The sequence below is a fragment of the Anabas testudineus genome, chromosome 7 (assembly GCF_900324465.2).
Source record: "Anabas testudineus chromosome 7, fAnaTes1.2, whole genome shotgun sequence".
NCBI classification, from domain to species: Eukaryota; Metazoa; Chordata; class Actinopteri; order Anabantiformes; family Anabantidae; genus Anabas; species Anabas testudineus.
The window spans coordinates 9,590,330-9,607,906 of record NC_046616.1 but is presented as its reverse complement, the minus strand read 5'-3'; the positions used below and the strand labels follow the sequence as shown (position 1 = coordinate 9,607,906).

The 17,577-nt window shown below is 38.6% G+C and overlaps 1 protein-coding gene across 1 annotated transcript; it reads right to left on the bottom strand.

Annotated features, from left to right (window-relative positions):
- Positions 1 to 2,250: 2,250 nt before the first annotated feature.
- Positions 2,251 to 16,786, bottom strand: LOC113166859 (probable G-protein coupled receptor 153). Its single transcript, XM_026367037.1, has 5 exons — positions 16,209 to 16,786; positions 12,739 to 13,168; positions 9,451 to 9,640; positions 6,411 to 6,595; positions 2,251 to 4,423 (listed from the first exon to the last, which is right to left on the bottom strand). The coding sequence occupies exons 1-5, from the start codon at positions 16,580 to 16,582 to the stop codon at positions 3,578 to 3,580; spliced, it is 2,025 nt and encodes a 674-aa protein (XP_026222822.1). The 5' UTR covers positions 16,583 to 16,786; the 3' UTR covers positions 2,251 to 3,577.
- Between the last annotated feature and the right edge of the window lie 791 nt (positions 16,787 to 17,577).

The following is a 17,577-nucleotide window of genomic DNA, read 5'->3' as shown; positions in this document are numbered from 1 at the left end:
TTCTTTAAGACAAATAAACTAAGAGTGTATACGCACTGTGGAATATTATGATTAACTATTTTCTATATCTATAATTTTTATGTGTTTTTGCCCTTTCATTTTGTTTTATTTTTGTGCTATATTATTTGGACTACAACATCTATAATATCTTGCCATTTCTTTTTCTTGCACCTCTGAACTAGCACTGAGCTGAATGTTTGTATATTTCATACAATAAAGTTAATAAAAAAAATATATATATATTTAAATGAAGCTCGTTCACACTGGCTACCGTTAGCTAACTGACTAAATTATAAAATACATGTATACCGTTATATACAACAATTATACTGGAGCTCCATACTCTAAAACACTTAACCAATTTCTGACATTTACTGTCAAGACTTACTTAAATTAACTAATTGCAATAAAAAACATTCTACCTCGGTGTGGAAGAAAAAACCTGACTGAAGAAGCTGTTCACTGACTAAGTTAGCTTCTTACAACATGTGTGAAAGATGAGAGCCAGGACAGATTCATGTCACCATGGTAACCACCATGGTCACTGCTGAAACATGATTATGATCATTAGATGTGGAGTGAAGAAGTCTTAACTATTTAAATGCAGTCATTTAAATTGGAGAGTCAACTAGACCATACCATGTGGCAATTTCCTACTGAAAGCAGGATAAAGATCCCAAACCTTGGTCTTCCGGAGACTTGCCTGCACCTCACTTTTACGCAGTCTTCGTTACAGTAGGAGGATTACTTCATATGGTGCACAAAAATCTGCATGAAGCAAAAAACAGGAAAACAGCCCTCAAACGGATGCATATCGCTAACCAAGCACCAAACAGTCATAAATTAAATGCATTTGGCACAAAGCACACTCTGAAACATAATCTTGTGAATTTAATCAGTCATATCTTTTTTTTTTTTTTTTTTAAACAAAGTCATCATCTGAACAAGAAAATCATAACATTTAACATCATTCATATGAGTCATAAATCTTTTAATATGATACAAAATTATATTTTAATATTGTAAACACAACAAAATGTAAAACTCTATAACATAGCAAAGTCTGACAGGGGAATGTGACGTTATGTTTCCAAAGAAAGGTGCACTTCAGCTAATGTGACCAGTTGTATAGGTTGCAATGAAAGAGAAGTCTAATAGCTGCAAATGACCAAAACGGTATATGCCAAACACTGGAATAGTAGCACAAGAATTTCACAACTGATAAGGCTGTTAAAGGGAAAATCTTCATGTCATATTCTCTTTATATTAATCTTTGAAAACATATTCTGGGCAAATACATTCGTGTGAGCAATTGCCATCCAAGAGAAGTCAAAGTTGGTTCAATTATTTGTTTTCACTCCTGCTAGTCAGGAAACTGCCACATTTGGTAACATGCGCCAGATATTTGGTTAATTTAGGCAGTGGATATTATGAGGAATTAATGGAGAATTTGTGATAATTAGGTAACACTATATGTATATACTAAATATGCATACATATTCAAATGTATGTATGTGTATAGAGATACTGTAGTATCTCTTAATCAAGTGTTGGCGATGCTTTCATTTAACTTACTCCATGGGGCTTCGACAAATCATGTGTTAAAAAGTCACTTCACACTCCACACTCCTACAATAGGACCATTAGCAGTCTTTGTGCCTGGGACAACATCAAATATAACGCCTTCCCTTTTGTTGAAGCACTTACTGTAACTCATAAATTTGCAATTTACTCCATATCCACTCTATTTGCGCTTATACACTGCCCATCAAAAAAAAAGTCACCACCTGGATTTAACTAAGCAAATAGGCAAGTCTCCCACTGGATGATTACTGCAACAATGATTATGTTTCAGCTGTCAACAAGTTATTTAACTCTAGCTGATGCAGCGAGTACCTTCTCATTTCTTAAACAACCATGTCTGAATATACATCCTGTGGTCATGGAAAAGATGTTCATCTGTTTCAGAAGGGTCAAATTATTGGCATGAATAAAAAAAAAAAAAAAAAACTGTCCAGTGGAAGAAGGTCATGTGGTCTGATGAGGCCAGATTTACCCTGTTCCAGAGTGATGGGTACATCAGGGTAAGAGAGGCAGGTGAAGTGATGCACCCATCATGCCCAGTGTCTACTGTACAAGCCTGTGGGGGAAGTGCTATGATCTGGGGCTGCTGCAGTTGGTCAGGTCTAGGTTCAACAATGTTATGTGCGGTCAGCTGACTACCTGAATATACTGAATGAGCAGGTTATTCCATCAATGGATTCTTTCTTTAAGTTTATTGAAACAATGCCACAGTGAATGCATGCTGTAATCTAAGCTGAAGGTGGTCCATCGAAATATTAGAGTGGGTGATTTATTTTTTTTTTTTGGATGGGCAGTATATTTTAGGGTTTAGGTACAACATCAGCATTTATGTTATGCTACATCTAGTCAGGCTAAAAGGCTATGATTATTACATTTTTTGGCCAGTTGACATCCACAGTAGGTTTCCTCTTAGATGGCTACTTAGAAAACCACAATTGGTGCTTTTAAACGCAGTGAAACAAATAAGAGGTGAGATCAGGCTGACATGCTCAGTCACCCTTTGCATTTGAGTGTTCTACATCTAGTGCTTTGATAAATCAAGTAATGTGGTACTTCTATGCCTCATGACCTCAAAGTTAACACAAACATTGTCATAATAAAAACCTGATGAAAAAAAAAATTCTCTAAGCAAAGTTATCAAACCAAAAATAACACCAAAACCATAAATCCAATATCCTTTATATATACATGGCATGTCAATCTTCTTCAGAAACTGACTTCACATTTTCATCAAGAATTTAGGGGTGTTCACGTTATATTTCAATACCTCACACAGTAACTGTAAAACTATTAGGCATCGGAGTTTGGGGTTACCACTCTGTTTACTTTGACATGGGGTGCTTGAAAAAAGTTTTTTTTGTGTGAATAATAATGGTAATAAAAAAGGTATCCGTTATAATGAAAATAAAATATAATATGTAAAATGTGTCATACTCAGAAATTAATCTCGAGTTCCATGAGGGTTTGGTTTGAAAGCAACACAACAAAACACACAACCATTACAGTCCAAATAAAACAATTTGAGTTTGAGTTCTTGAGTTAAAAAAATAAAAGAAAGAAAAGAAAAGAAAGAAAAACACCCTAAAAACTACATCGTCCAAATCTTTGAACAGAAGAAACAACATCAAACAGCAAAAACAAGGTGTGGGAATGTTCACTCCAAAAACTTCAGATTTGCGTTAGTGCTCAGAGAGGTGTCCTCAGTAGAGATGTTTCATATCAAAACTGAATTAAAGAACCACACAACCTTTTCACCAGTCAACATGTTAATTCAACCTTAGGCCCATTCAGAAATTATGTCTAAACTCCCATTCCATTTATCATAACAGGTACTTATTGGTGGAATGTCTATTGTAAAACAACGTGACTAGTCACACACCTAAAATGGCAAAATAATCCAGTATGTCACTTTTCCCGTAACCACCAATATTCCAGTGTTTTTCCGTATAATAATAACTTCGGTAATGTTGATATTAACAACGAAAAATTGCTTTTAGGTGGTGGAGCCTACAGAATCTGAGTGAAAGGTGATATATCCCGAGGAGGACACCGAGGGTGTGCTTACAAAACAGTTTGTGCTTCCTTTACTCTCAGCCTTGCTCAGGTGCTTATGATACCCGCAATCGGCTCTGGCACCAGCCCCAGCTCCACTGCCTGTCCTGGGTCTAGAGGCAGAGTGCCCATGAGTCTGCTGGCTGCACACAGGTGAGCCCACTTCACCCTGGTGTTTCCCATCTTGCATTCGTTCCCGACTGCCTTTAGCAGAGCCACAAGCCCCAAGGCTCTTCTTTAGACCAGATCTGTCTGGTTTGGGGGAACCCTCGGGCGTGTTGCCTCGACTACTGCTCCTTTTGTGTTCCGAGTACCGTCTGAGCACTTGAGGCTCACGCTCAAAGTCTGTGAGCGGGAAATGAGGAAGTATGACTGTGTGCTGTTCATACACATTAGGGATTAATGAGATGGTGGATGTGCGCCGGGGGCTCTTCCTGGGGCTCGGCAGAGGTGTCTCATCAATAAAGTTGATAACCTCATCACGGCTGAAACACCGCAGTTCATCCTCGTAGCGCTCCCCACCACAAACCACACGTGGCAGGTGTTTGAGGGAGTGCATACTATCATCAGAGCGTCGCCGCTTACGATGTGGGTGATGGTGATGGTGGCTCTCCTCGTGGTAGGAGACCAGGCTGTTCCTGCGCCTCTCGTGGTGCGGCAAGGTGGAGCTGTAGTGGGCACTCACTATCATGTCCTCGGTGGAGCCCCATCGGTGAAGGTATGAGGGGATCCGGTCGTTGGTCCACATGTCGGTTTCGTCGTGGGAGTATCTTCTTGTAGGGGGCACCTGAATACAAGGCACAGACCATAACCTTCAGTGTCTCAATTACTTAGACATTCACTCGCCTAGAACTCAAAATAAGTCGTCTTTGAGGAAAAGACAACTGAAATGTACGCTGAGTAAGTTACAGGTTATATAACATTATTATTAAGTTTACCACACCGACATTATCAGTTACAAAAGGTATTATGTGGGATTCTTCAAGGTCATGCAGCTCTAAGTGTCACAGCGTAATGCACTTTTAGATAAGCAGTACAGTCTACTGAGATACTGACATAACTAATGTTTCTACATAGAAAATATAGGTAATTTCAGAAATGATTCTGTCTTTTGGACAATCCAACATTTAACACGTATAAGTTCATTACTCAATCCCCCAGACATCTATGAACTTAACATCGACAGGCCTGTAAGTCAACTAGCATTCATCTCCACTACTGAGAGATGAAAACTGCAAACGTTGATAGTTATACTCACATTCCACTCTGTTCTGTTCTGACAACTATGCAAGAGAGAGGGGATTTGTCAAGTTGACGTCAAGAGCCACAAGATTAAGCTCAGCCTGCCCCACTGTGGTGGCTTTTAGTAAATGCAGAGAAATGAGACAGCAGACTATACAGTGTCATCGGGTGTGTTAGGTTCAGAGGGCTGAACAGCAGAGGGCAGCACAAGCATTACAATGAATTAGGATGCAGGCATTAGTTGGCAGAATGGATGGAGATAGAAAGATTTGCAAGCCATAAGAGCCAGTGTGGCTTTCTTCTGCAATCAATCTACTTTAGAAGTGCCTTAGCAATTCTCAGATAGCAGTGCTACTCGATAATGACTTGAAGGGTTTTGTTGATTCATGGTCTAACTGGATCTGCACCCATCCAGCAGCAACAAAAAAAAAATATGTGACTATCAGTTCAGCGAGTTGTCCTGTAACTGAAAAAAATGCACCTTATTTGTTTCAGTCACACATATACAGCAAAGATTAAAACAGCCAAATCATATATGGCAATTAAAGAATCTAATGCCATAAAATGTGCTTGACACAAAGACGGTGGATGAGGTAAATGATAGATACTGTATACATCTCTGTTTCAAAGCTTCTTAAATTGTCACAAATAGAGAGCCAGTCCTGTGAGAGCATTGCTTTATGAAACGTCTATTAGGATTTTTACATATGTGTTAGTGTTGCGCCAATTGACGTTATTTGAAATATTCATTTAGCAAATGATTCAAGTAAATGGAAAGTGGGGTGTAGGCTCTGCTGAGAAAACTGAAGGTCTTGTTAAATTGTTTACAACAAAGATGACACAGTGTTAAGATGCATTTTAAAGGTTAGGGTTGTTGCATATTCTTACCACAGTCTTCCAGGCCAAGCAACATTTTTATCATCATCATCACTGTGTTAATCAGTACATTTCAATAATTACAGTTTCAATATATGATTCTGGGCCACATCAAGATCATTTTGTTAACTTGTCCTAGAAGGCTGCATGTTAGAACGAGCTTTGGTGTTAATGCAGGCTGAAAAACATTTCCCAGCTCTGCACTGACTGGAATAGATGCTGGATTCAATGGACACAATTTGAGTGTTGAACATGAACAGATGTTTGTAGTGCTTTCCTGAAACCTTGAGGGAACCCTGAAATGTAGAAGGTAAGTCAGTTACTGAACTCTTACCCTCTTACATAATAAATTTGTAGTCAACTACATGTAGATCCATGGCTAGGACACACTGGTCAATGAAGAACATCTAATATGTTAATGGGACTGATGGTCATATTTGCCAAACATTAGTCAGTCAGAGTTTATTTTTGATCCACGTAAAAAAAGACAAAAAAGTATGAGGCATAACTGGGAGAGAGCATCACAAAATGCAAGATGCAAGATATTGTAAAAGGCCCACAAGGCCATTTCATCATGCACATTAGCAATGAAGTGTCATTTAAAAAATGTTCAATTGATCAAATAAAAGAAATGAAGAAAATCAATAAAAATATACCTGCAAATACTGCATTTTATCTTCCTGTTGTTCCCTCAATGGATACCCTTGCAGAACCCCCCTTTCTAAGGTTGAGAACTCATACTTGGCATTACGGTCTACCGTCACGATTTCAGGCGCCGAGCTATAGTCATATGGTCTGTCATATATTAAGTCGGCATGAATTCCTCCATCTTGGCTGTTTTCTGCAAAGTGCAGAAAAGCACGAGCGTCAGGATTAGAGAGCAACGGACTCAATACACAAAACATACAGACAGACAGACGAATAGATAAGAGAGACAAGTTCAGTTGTTCTCTGTTTTGTTGGCTTTTGCTTTGAGTCTGCTCTGGGATATAAGTCGTAATTAATAAAACTTTTGCTACAAAAATTTAACTGTTTAGTAAGGGGATGGAAATGCCTCAAATTTATTGTGAGTTTAGAAAAAAAGCCAGCCAGTTGAATAAAGAAGCTCTGAAGGTACGGGGCTTTTGTACAAAACAAAATGAGGGTAGTGTATCCATACCCATCTACTGAGTATAATGTCCCAATCGCTACATTCATGTTCGTTAAAGATCAATTGGAGATGGGTGTAAAATGCGGATCTGAAGGAAAATGTTGGCCAAAAGATGGAAGATGAAAGTAGCTCTTTGCACAGGCAGCTTGGCATGCATGAGAGTAGCTTTTGGAAAAGCAGGAAACAATCCTTATACATACAACTGTGATGAGTTATACATGGCAAGCCCTCTGTAAAAAAGCAGAGAACTGGCAGTGTTAATTATCACACAGAATACAGACTGCCCTGTGTTGTTTCATGGCTCCTGCTGGACAATGAGCAGTTATCGGGAGGGTTGTCAAAAGGGAGAGGATCAAGAGGTTTGAAGGGTTAGAAACAGGAGAGAAGGGGTTCAGATCAGGTTCAGTTTAATGTGCCAATAGAAAAAAAAAGTTCCATGGTTCATAACGTCCTAAAATTAAATGGAATGTGGATCCAGTCCATAAACATTCCCATGATTATCATGTGACCTAATTTTGGGACCAAATTGTGTGTCTGTGATTTATTTTATTTTTAAGCCCCACTCCCCTCATTGGTCCAAGGAGGACAATCTATCTATTAACCACATATTTAGTATTAGCAGGTTAATTCAGACTTATGCCTTCAAACACAGCATTTTCATCTTTAATTCACTGTAATCTGAGCAGAGTCCACATCAAAAAAATTTAATAAAATAAAACAAAAGAAAGAAAATAAAACTCATTTATATTAAAATAATTGCTTTTGTATCTATTTCAGTTGCATTTCTATTAAAAAACAACATAAGCGTATCCCTTTGTGACCTGAGGGAAATATGACCATCATAATGACATGAAAATGTTTTGATCTTCCGTGCAACCATTCCAGTTTACTCTGGATCCTAACAAATAAATGGGGAACCATTTATTTTATCATCTCCTCATGCCAGGGCATTTTAGAGGAAGATTGTCCAGTTTAGATGCACGGGAGTGAAAAAAAAAAGTGCTGCAAGATAAATAGCTCGTTTGTGCAGATATATTTCATTTTCTTTCCCTTTTCTCTTTTTCTCCTTTTTACGTAGTCTTTGTAAAGACATCAGTGTCATAGCATGGTAAAACAAAACATATGACATACACACCACATACAAAAACACAGAAAAGATGTTTTAGTATAGAAAGTTAAATTACACAGACACTTATCACTTCCGTTTCATCTCCTGACAAACAAGGTCACATGATAGGTCACATGATAACACCTGACCAATGATTTCAGACCTCGAACCACAACACAGCACAATTTAAAAATGATGCAAGAAACTAAGAATATAGTTGTTTATTTAAAAACACATTATTATTATTTTTAAAATGTAATTTGTGAGTTCTAATCATTACTTTGGGTTGAAACGTGCCCATATACCCCCAAAAAGGAATATACACACCGAATCAATCATGTCCAAAATATTGCTGTACTTCATAAGTCATAAGTTTAAGTTTAATAAATCTAATTTTTTATGTACAGACCTATGTGCAGTGTTCTAGGTATACAACATATGGGGATGATCCTGTATCATACCTCAAAGCCAGTTCAGATCAAAGATGTGGAACAAGCCAAATATCTACCTCTAATGTCTTGTTTAACCTGTGACAGTGTTAATAATGTGGGGCTTCAGGCCAAAGAACCTGAATTAGAAATACATTCACTCTTTTCAGTTTCATGAATTTCTAATATCTCTTGCCAAAAATGTCGAAATCTCAAAATGTTGAGTTTAAAGATTTTGATAAAACCATGATTCTTAGCAACAAAGGCATTTGCTGGAATACAGCTACTAGCAAGAGGAAGGTCACATGAAAATCACTTCCCCAAATCATTTGTTAGATGAACAACTATGTCCAAAGTGTGTTTCTGTATAAAGGACTATGTCCCTGCACATTCCCCCTGTAACATACAGAAAAGTTCACTTTTATTGTTGTTGTCTCAAAAGGTGAATATTAACTGGCTTATATTGAGGTTTGATTATGAGATCACAGCATACCATCCCTCAAAGACAGAGGTCAGAACCTGTATTACACAGCCCTCCATAAACTAGGGAATTATTTAGCTCAATACTAACCTCACCTCCCTTCCTGCAATGGTGCTCCCCTTAATTTCATCACTATAACTACTCTAGACTTATAGACAAAACTATTCAGAATGATACATCACATCAGTCATTGTAATTTCCAAGGGTAAAAACAGCCTACAACAGTGCTAGAGACTATTTTCTGTGTCGAGCTCTGGTCAGAGAGCCATGCCTAGTGATTAGGTGTTACAAGGGTTTTAGGAACAAATTATGTACAATTTTACTTCAAAGTGTCTATCTACTGAACCAAAATGTCTTTGGAGCTTATTCAGTTTGTGCATCTTCACATAGAGCATATACCAAGTCTACTTTAAGGGCTCTTACTAATCAACACAGAGCTGTCCTAGGACATATGAATCACTCACATCATCAGGTGAAGAGGAAGGAAAAAGGATGCAGGGCAGGAGGGAGGTGCCTGACAGTGGCTTACCCTCATCCACGTCGTCGTTGGACATGATGGCAACGCACTTCTCCCACACCATACGGATGTCGGCCCGATAGCGGTCACACGCCCAGAGGAACATGGGCAGCAGGATGGACTGAGCAATGGAGCACCACAGCACACACAACACCATCCAGTTGTAGGAGCGATCAAACTTCAGACTGGTAAAGCTCACCACCTGCACGGTTTTAGTTTACAGTCACAAAAGCACGATCAGCTATTATACTGTATGGTGAGGTATTGTAATGTATATGACATTGCATTGTTGCAGTGATAAAATATAATGTAGAGTAAATGAAGAAGGTTGAAAAAACAAACAAATAATAAAAAGAAAACAAAAGTTATCAATAACCAGTTATCAAAATAGTTGGTATACTTCTTTTCTAACTGGCTAATTGATTCATTACTTCTTCCATGCATTAGCTATATCTGATAATCCTTGAGTGTTGCAGGGGCTTAGAGTCAAACCCAGTTGGCACTGAGCAAGAGGCCTGACACAACCATCCATGCTAACAATCACACTGTTTAAAATATAAAGTCACCAATTCATCAAACCTGCTACAGTCTGTGAAAGTCCATCCAAGTACAAGGATAACTTGCAAACATACTCTACCCTTCCTTCTACTGACACTGAAAGTAGATTAAGTTCAAAGTATGATCACATGTGAGATAAATGTAGATTTTATGATGGACCTGAGAGCTCAATGCAGTGCTACTTTAAGCTATAATATGACAGTTATACTTGTCTGCACAGCCGTCTCTCTCTCTCTGCTCTGCTTCTCTGCTCGCCGCACTGCCCTACAATAAATAAGATTTCTGCAACGCGAACTACTCAAGAATAAATTGTTAAAATTATCTGATTGGTTAGAAGGGCAAGCCTCACTGGGTCAAATACAGAATTACACAAGACTAAATTGAGAACATGACAATGGAAATGTGTCCTGTGGGAAAATATTGAAAACATAAGACAAACTATTATAAAACTTATATTTGCTCTTTTTCCAACACCAGTCAACTTCAGTATCTTAATGAGTCACCAAAAGAACAGCAAATATCTCCTTGCAGTGTTTGCATTTTTTAGTACTTCCCTTTAAAAAACTGTCCTGTCAGACAACTCGGTGTTTCCAGAAGTAGAATAGGTAGTACAGTATATCAAATCTTTTTTGAGTGCATGCACATACTTGATAAATAATACTATATTGCTTCTAATCATGGTGATTCTGTTTTGTTCAGGTCATTTTTCTATTCCTCCTCGATTCAATTTCTCTGTCCTGAAACAAGTACACACATTCACTTGTATGTGTGCTACAGCTTTTCATGCATTTAAATAGCTCATTACATCAGGCCATAAGGAAGGCTGGCGGAGCTTTCGTTGTTTCTATGACTGTACTCGAAATATGATCTTTCATCAGTACTATACTACAGTTGGCTGGCGTTTGGAAAAAAATATATATACAACTGTCTTTTAAAACACAATCTTTGATCTTCCAGCTTATAAAACAACCACAATGCAGCTTTGCCTCTGATCCTGAACTCAGACATCTTGGTGTATGCCTAACGTAGTTAAATCTGACAAGGATGACAAACACACTAATCACTGCACAAACATAACAGGGGCGTTATACAAATAAACTGTGCCATTTCTACAATTCTTTTTTTAACTTTACAATGAAATTTACTAATTCATGAAAAGCAGTCTTACTGCTGCCATGACTCCAGACCTGTGAGCTCATCAGTGCTGGGCACTGATACCAGCAAGGATTTAATAATGAAGGTTATTCTGTCTCTATATTTTTATTCATTATTATTTTTTATTCATTATTATTTTTTATTTGTTTTTGGTAGAAACTACTGTAGGGCACACTAACGTCTCTTAGAAATCTTATCTAAGACCCTGTAAATGTTCCTGGTTAATGACTGATAACAATTGTAACAGTGGTAACAACAACAGAAACATGAAAAATATGCAAACAGAAACTAATCTGCAAGCTCATTATGACAAATATAAATAGTAGACTATTTTTTGTTTGAGCGAGAAAGGGAAGCATGTTGTGGAAGACTTGTTGAAAACATGACTTGAAGGCCTAATTTCTTTTGTTATAACTGATAACACACTCAATAAACACTGGGAAATTTAAATTATACTTTACAATATGATTTTTTGGTTTTTATTTGAAGTAGTAAAATGCTAATGTGCATGCAATGTCCTTTAAATCAAAGAACTTTCATCTTGCTTTAGATTTCAACATGAAAAGATTGTGCAGCTAGAGGTGGCTGGTGCAGGAGTTTCTGTTTGGCTTGACTGAGGTGACACTAAATTAAAAAGGGTTGTTTAATGTTAAATATAAAATAAATAAAATCAAATATTACAGATTAACAGATGGCTTATATGTATTATATAGAAATAGATGCTGAGGCACTTTGATACGCTTGTGTTCTCCCACTTGGTAATAAGAGAATGATAACATTTACAAGTCAACATCATTTAACAGAACCTGAAACATTAAAACAGATACTTCATCATAGTTGAATTGTTGAGACTAAAAACGGACAAAAAAAAAAAAACTTAAATTAATTTAATTTCCCTTACAGAAAAAAAAAAACTGTCACCATGGTGACTTGCTTTTAAGATGAAAGGATGGCTTATTTGGCTGCATCACAAACAACAAGCCCCGAGCTTTCTACAGGCTCACAACTGCACAGTCTGCACAGAAAACCAGTGAATTGACTTATTAAAAATGAATGACAACCTGAGGGTGGAATTTGCAAACCAAACGATGACACATTGAAACAGAGCACACTCCTTCACTCACTAATAATGCACTTGAAGGATCCGTTACTGCAGGAAGTAGAAGGAAGTTATTCTTTTTTTTATTATTTTGAAGTCTGGAGTCCTAAAATATGCAGCCACCACGTTTGTTTGGATCAGAAAATAGACACAACTTGATGTAAACAGGCACAAAAGTGTTGAGATCCTGAGAAATGTTGTCAAACTAACATCTGGGATTTGTACAACTCAAACATCTAAAAGGTTCATGCTGCATAACTCTGAATCAAAAGTCTAGGGCTATAGAAACTATAGAAATAAAAACAAACATTAAATTCTTAAATGCACATCTGCATCTAAAGTTTGATCTGTTCACTAAACTATAACTATAGACCGAGCATATACTCTACTGTCCTAAAAGTGGACATTATGACTTAATAGCTAGGCCCTTGAACTTGCTTTTAGGGTGAAATTCATCAAATGTATTCCTGGTCAGGCCGTGAACTCACCAGAATGGGGAAGCCAGTCAGGAAGTCGTAGATGAAGACGATACCACTGATCAGGTAGGTGATCTGCAGTGACGTCTTGAGAGGCTCTGATCCATCAATGGATGATCTGCGCTTCCCCTGGGCGTCTTCCACCACTATGGTGGGGACATTGAACTTGTTCTTGTCGGCATTGTGGCCCGCCTGAATGGAGAAGGTCTGGAAGAGAGCAATGCCAATGCAGATCACACCCATCGCCACACTGCCTCCGATCAGTAGCAAAAAGCACACGCCAAAGCCCAGGCCAATTTCTGTCACAATGAATCTGCAGTCAGAGGTGTAGAAGCGATCAATGGTGTCATGCCAGCCCACTGCAGGAAGTGTGGACAGGATAAAGGAGACCATCCAGATGCCCATCACTGTGTGCACCGCCTGCTTCTTGGTATTACTCAACCTGGAAGCAGAAGAATACATTTTAGCATAAAGTTAGTTGATGTACTGTGAGGTCTTGAAGAGATTTTGACTGTGCCTTTTTTGCCCTGCTGGGTAGACTCTGTAGCTCATAAGAGTCTTATACATGTGGATCTTAGCTATGACACTGGTGGATCTGAGAAGCCATGAAGCTACTAGAAGATTTTCACACAAACTTGGCTGCTTTTACTACTAAAAATAATAATATATGCTGGAATCTTCAACACACTACAAAGTAAATAATGCACAACACAGAGTTTCTACAAGATATAATGTTACTACTATATATACTGTAAATTACACAGATGTTTTGTTTTAATACTGTAAATTTGCAGATTTGCACCTGGGACACATAAGCTGAGAAAAAGCACTATCCACACAGTCATCACGTAGATAAACTGGAGTTTAATGGAGGGAAATCGATGCTTTGCCGATGGCAAAAGATTGCTTTTCACGTCCCTCGGTCTATTTGTCATCTAGGTCTACTTCAACGTGAAGGGATTTCTATTTCGTCTCACCTCCAAGTAATTGTTACAGTGGAGCAATTTGCTGAATGTGTTTGTGTCCTCTAGCGGTGTGGCACTTCAAGGTTTGCACCAGCACACGTACGTCGAAAAATATTGCATGGGGCGACTGATCTTCTCAATTTCAAAACTTGTTGAAAGGCTGTGCTATCCTGCCAAAACATTAGCACCTAAGCTTTTAAAAATGTCAGTGACAAATCTCACAGAGGTGAATTCTTTGTAGCTTGTAGAGTACATACTGTACATATACTCTATTGCATGTACAATATTTAATATATTATTTAAGTAAAGCGTCTTTAAACTGGCTCCTGTTAAGAGAGCACATACTATGATAATAGCAGATACAACAGAATAGTGCCGTCTACATCAATGTACCTCTTCTGCTTCATGTGTTTCTAAGGACTACAGTAAATTCACTGTGAAGTGTCAGTTGTCCAGGAGCAGTTTTGGCAGGAAACCCGATCTGTCTCCCTCCAGAGAACCAGATCACATCCTCTTCTTCCCCTCATTAAAACATTCTGGAGGAGCACTGGCTAGAAATACCATGTATACCCCCACACATAAACAAAATCGCAGATAAATATAGTCAGAAATATATGGAACTAATAAACAATGGGTTACATGCACTCAATATGAGTGGCACAGAGGGAGCAGCGGTAGCCTCTATCTTCGCACTGTAGCTTTGTACAAAGACAAGTGGGTCTTGTTGTCACTGTGACTAATATTGCTAGCCTTTCCTGAATGTGCCTGGGGTACATATGATGGGGAGGTTACGTCATCAAGCTGCTTGAATCTATTACCAGAGAGAGAGAGAGTTGCGAGGGAAAGAGCTCCTAAGAGATAGCGAGCGCAGGATGATGAGAACAGCTGCCGAAGTACAAGGTTAGAATTCATAATTCAGGCCTTCAGCGTGCGTTAATGTCAAAGACAAGGCAGCCATGCTTGCTCAGCAGGGCACACATGAAGCAATTTTAATGAAAGCAGCAGTGAACAGCAATTACATAGTGCATTACCTGAGCTATCACTCCAACATATCACTGGGAAAAGTAACTTGAAAACAAGATGAACAGCTGAGAGGAAAGTCAATGTTTCCAGACAGCAGATGAGAAAGAATATAATCAGATGAGTGAGAGAGCAGACAAGAGAGATAAAGAATTTGTGTGAAGCCAAATATATCTGTGTGGACATCAGCCAGCTGTAACAGCTGCACACGCAATATACTGTAGATACTGTAGCTGAGCATAGATTGAGCATAGATTTTAAAAGATGTTTGCATATATCGTTTAAACATCTGCTTATCTGTGACTGTAAAATTGGCCAAGAGGGCTGTAGGCACAGAATCTCCAGGTCTGATTCCACAGAAAGTACACTCACTCATTGTTTTTCCAGCAGGGGAGGAAGAGCGAGGCAAAAGAATAATGATCTCCACCGCATGTGCCATGACACCAGTTTCTGCACCATTTCAATAACCCATTTTGTACCTTGTTTGTATTCTGCACAAATGAATACTGATTTAATATGTGCCGTGCTTGTATTTGCCACAGCGTTTGCTCTAGAAAGGCATTCATCTGCAAATTATTGTACTGTGGCTGATGACCAGAAATAAGCCGTGAATAACAGCTGGGTTGCACAAAGGCCAAGACCTCTAAGGTGAGATTTTTAAGCTGCAAATTGCAACTTGTATATTGATAATTCTACGTGCTCAATATTCTTTAAGCTGTATTACTGTTATGATTACTGTTATTATAATACACCATTGGAAGTAGACCAAAGCCTTTCAGGAATGTGTTTTGAATAGTGTAAATAGAACAAACCAGTGGGTGCTGTTTAAAAATCATCAGCACATGTTAAAGCAGCACTTATACATCCCTGAATACAGACAGAAATAGCATCAAAATCTTGTTGCAAAGAAAGCAGCAATGCTGTTCAGAACATCTGATTACGTGTGAACAGCAGATGTCTTGGGAGTCTAACAAGACCAAAAATGGTGTTACTGCAGCAGGGTGTTGACTGTTAATGTGAGGTGAACCTGATGTTTATTATTCAGTGATACTTTGTGAAATCACTTGTTGTGCAGAGTCAAATGAAGCTGGGAGCTATAGCTGGCATATGCTCAGTCAACAGGCTTTTACATGGTGTGACCCCAAATATCGGCAACCAGCAGATGTGATGGCATGAAAAAGATTTCACCTGACGCAGAGCGTCCCTCTCAAGAACTGAGGTAAACAGACTGATAAGTGACACTAAACTAAACAGCGGTCCCATCCCACCCAAAGAATCTGTTCATAAACAAAGGGAGATTTGACTGTTGTCTTTGATATGGATTTGGCAGATGTTGTGTTTATGGAGCTGTGCAGGAGGTATGAATTTAAACTGTCTTCAATAAATTCTACTGCTATTTTCTAAATATGAAGTAATGGAAAAGTACTGTGACAAGATAGCAATCTATAAAAAGCTGTTTCTTGCATCTATAATAAAGCAACAGATCAGATATCTTACCTGTAGTTAACAGGCCAACGCACCATCCACATGCGGTGGTAAGAAAGCGAGGTGACGGAGAAGCAGGTGACTAACGTAAGAGTGTAGAAGGTAGAAACAAACACCTTGCACAGACCCTCGTTCCACTCGTAGCTGGAGTGCTGGCGGCGCAGCGTTATGACACAGTACATGGTAATGGGGATGGCCATATTAAGGATGTGTGTGCCCGCCAGCGTGCAGATGAGAAACTCCAGTGGCTTCCACTTTTTCTGCTTGGCACTGACACTAAGGATGCTCCAAGTGTTGGCCAGGATGGACACACCTGAGCAGACCAGCCAAGCCAGCGTGTTGGCGTTGATGATGTCATCCTTCATGGTGGTTACCTCATCCACCATGTTGGAGCCGGACAGGGCAGAGCCTGGGGGGCCAAAAGGAACTGTTGGCAAGAGCAGGTACACACGAGGAGAAGGAGGAGGTGGTGATGGGCAGGAGGGGATGCAGGGTACTGGGAAAGGCTGGCATCCTATCTGGGTGGGCGTGAACACTCCATGGATTGGGCACAGCGGGGAAAGAACATGGCAGTGGTGCAACACAGTGGGATGTCAGATGGAGGGGATGGCAGAGTTTGGCCAGGTCCTTTATGCTGGAGACAAGGAGAGAGAGAAAAAGAGTGAGGAAAAGTGAATATCTCATCCCAGTAAAGTAATAGTTATGTTAAATACTCCAGACTATTAATACTAAAAGCCATCTCATGTAGTTAAGACTAAAAGAGCAAACAGTCAGCAGTGCTAATTATAAGAAAATGTCCTACTGGGAGTCATAAATAGTTATGTACTGTATAGAGTTATAAACATAATATTATAATGTTATAATGAAATTATTTTGCATATGATACAACTCAAATGAACCTACAGACACAGATACAGTTAAAATGCAATCCAATAGGATCATCCTAGGAAAAATGTCTTTAGAAAGTTTATAATTAGCACTGAAACAATTATTGAGTTAATCAATTTACTGCTTATATAAAAGTAAATAAATCGCTTTTGCATTTTAGGTGTCGGTCAGAAGAATTGTGTTTGGCATTTTTTCCTTTTTTTTTTAAATTACTATATACGATGAATAATCTTATCCTAACTATATTATAAATAATCATCACATGAATCCACAATTAAAATAATTTCTACTTATGCTGTGTTTCAATTTGTTGGTTGCAGCTTCTCCTAATGAAACACATGGCTTCACTCTGTCACTGTATAAGGTGTGTGTATTGTTTTCTCCATTTCCTGTATTTCCTGTTCATTTTTTTTTCAAACACTGATGGGCTGCGGCCAAGACCCTTGAGAAGAGACGCTTCTAACAAGAGCCACGTCATCATAACCCTGCTCTC

Excerpts from the sequence above, each read along its gene's own strand:
- LOC113166859 (XM_026367037.1), bottom strand. The coding sequence starts at position 16,582 with ATGGTGGATGAGGTAACCACCATGAAGGATGACATCATCAACGCCAAC. Across the intron at positions 13,169-16,208 it reads CGTTGGCCTGTTAACTACAG|GTTGAGTAATACCAAGAAGC; the intron begins GTAAGATATCTG and ends TTCTGCTTCCAG. Across the intron at positions 9,641-12,738 it reads TGACTGGCTTCCCCATTCTG|GTGGTGAGCTTTACCAGTCT; the intron begins GTGAGTTCACGG and ends AAAACCGTGCAG.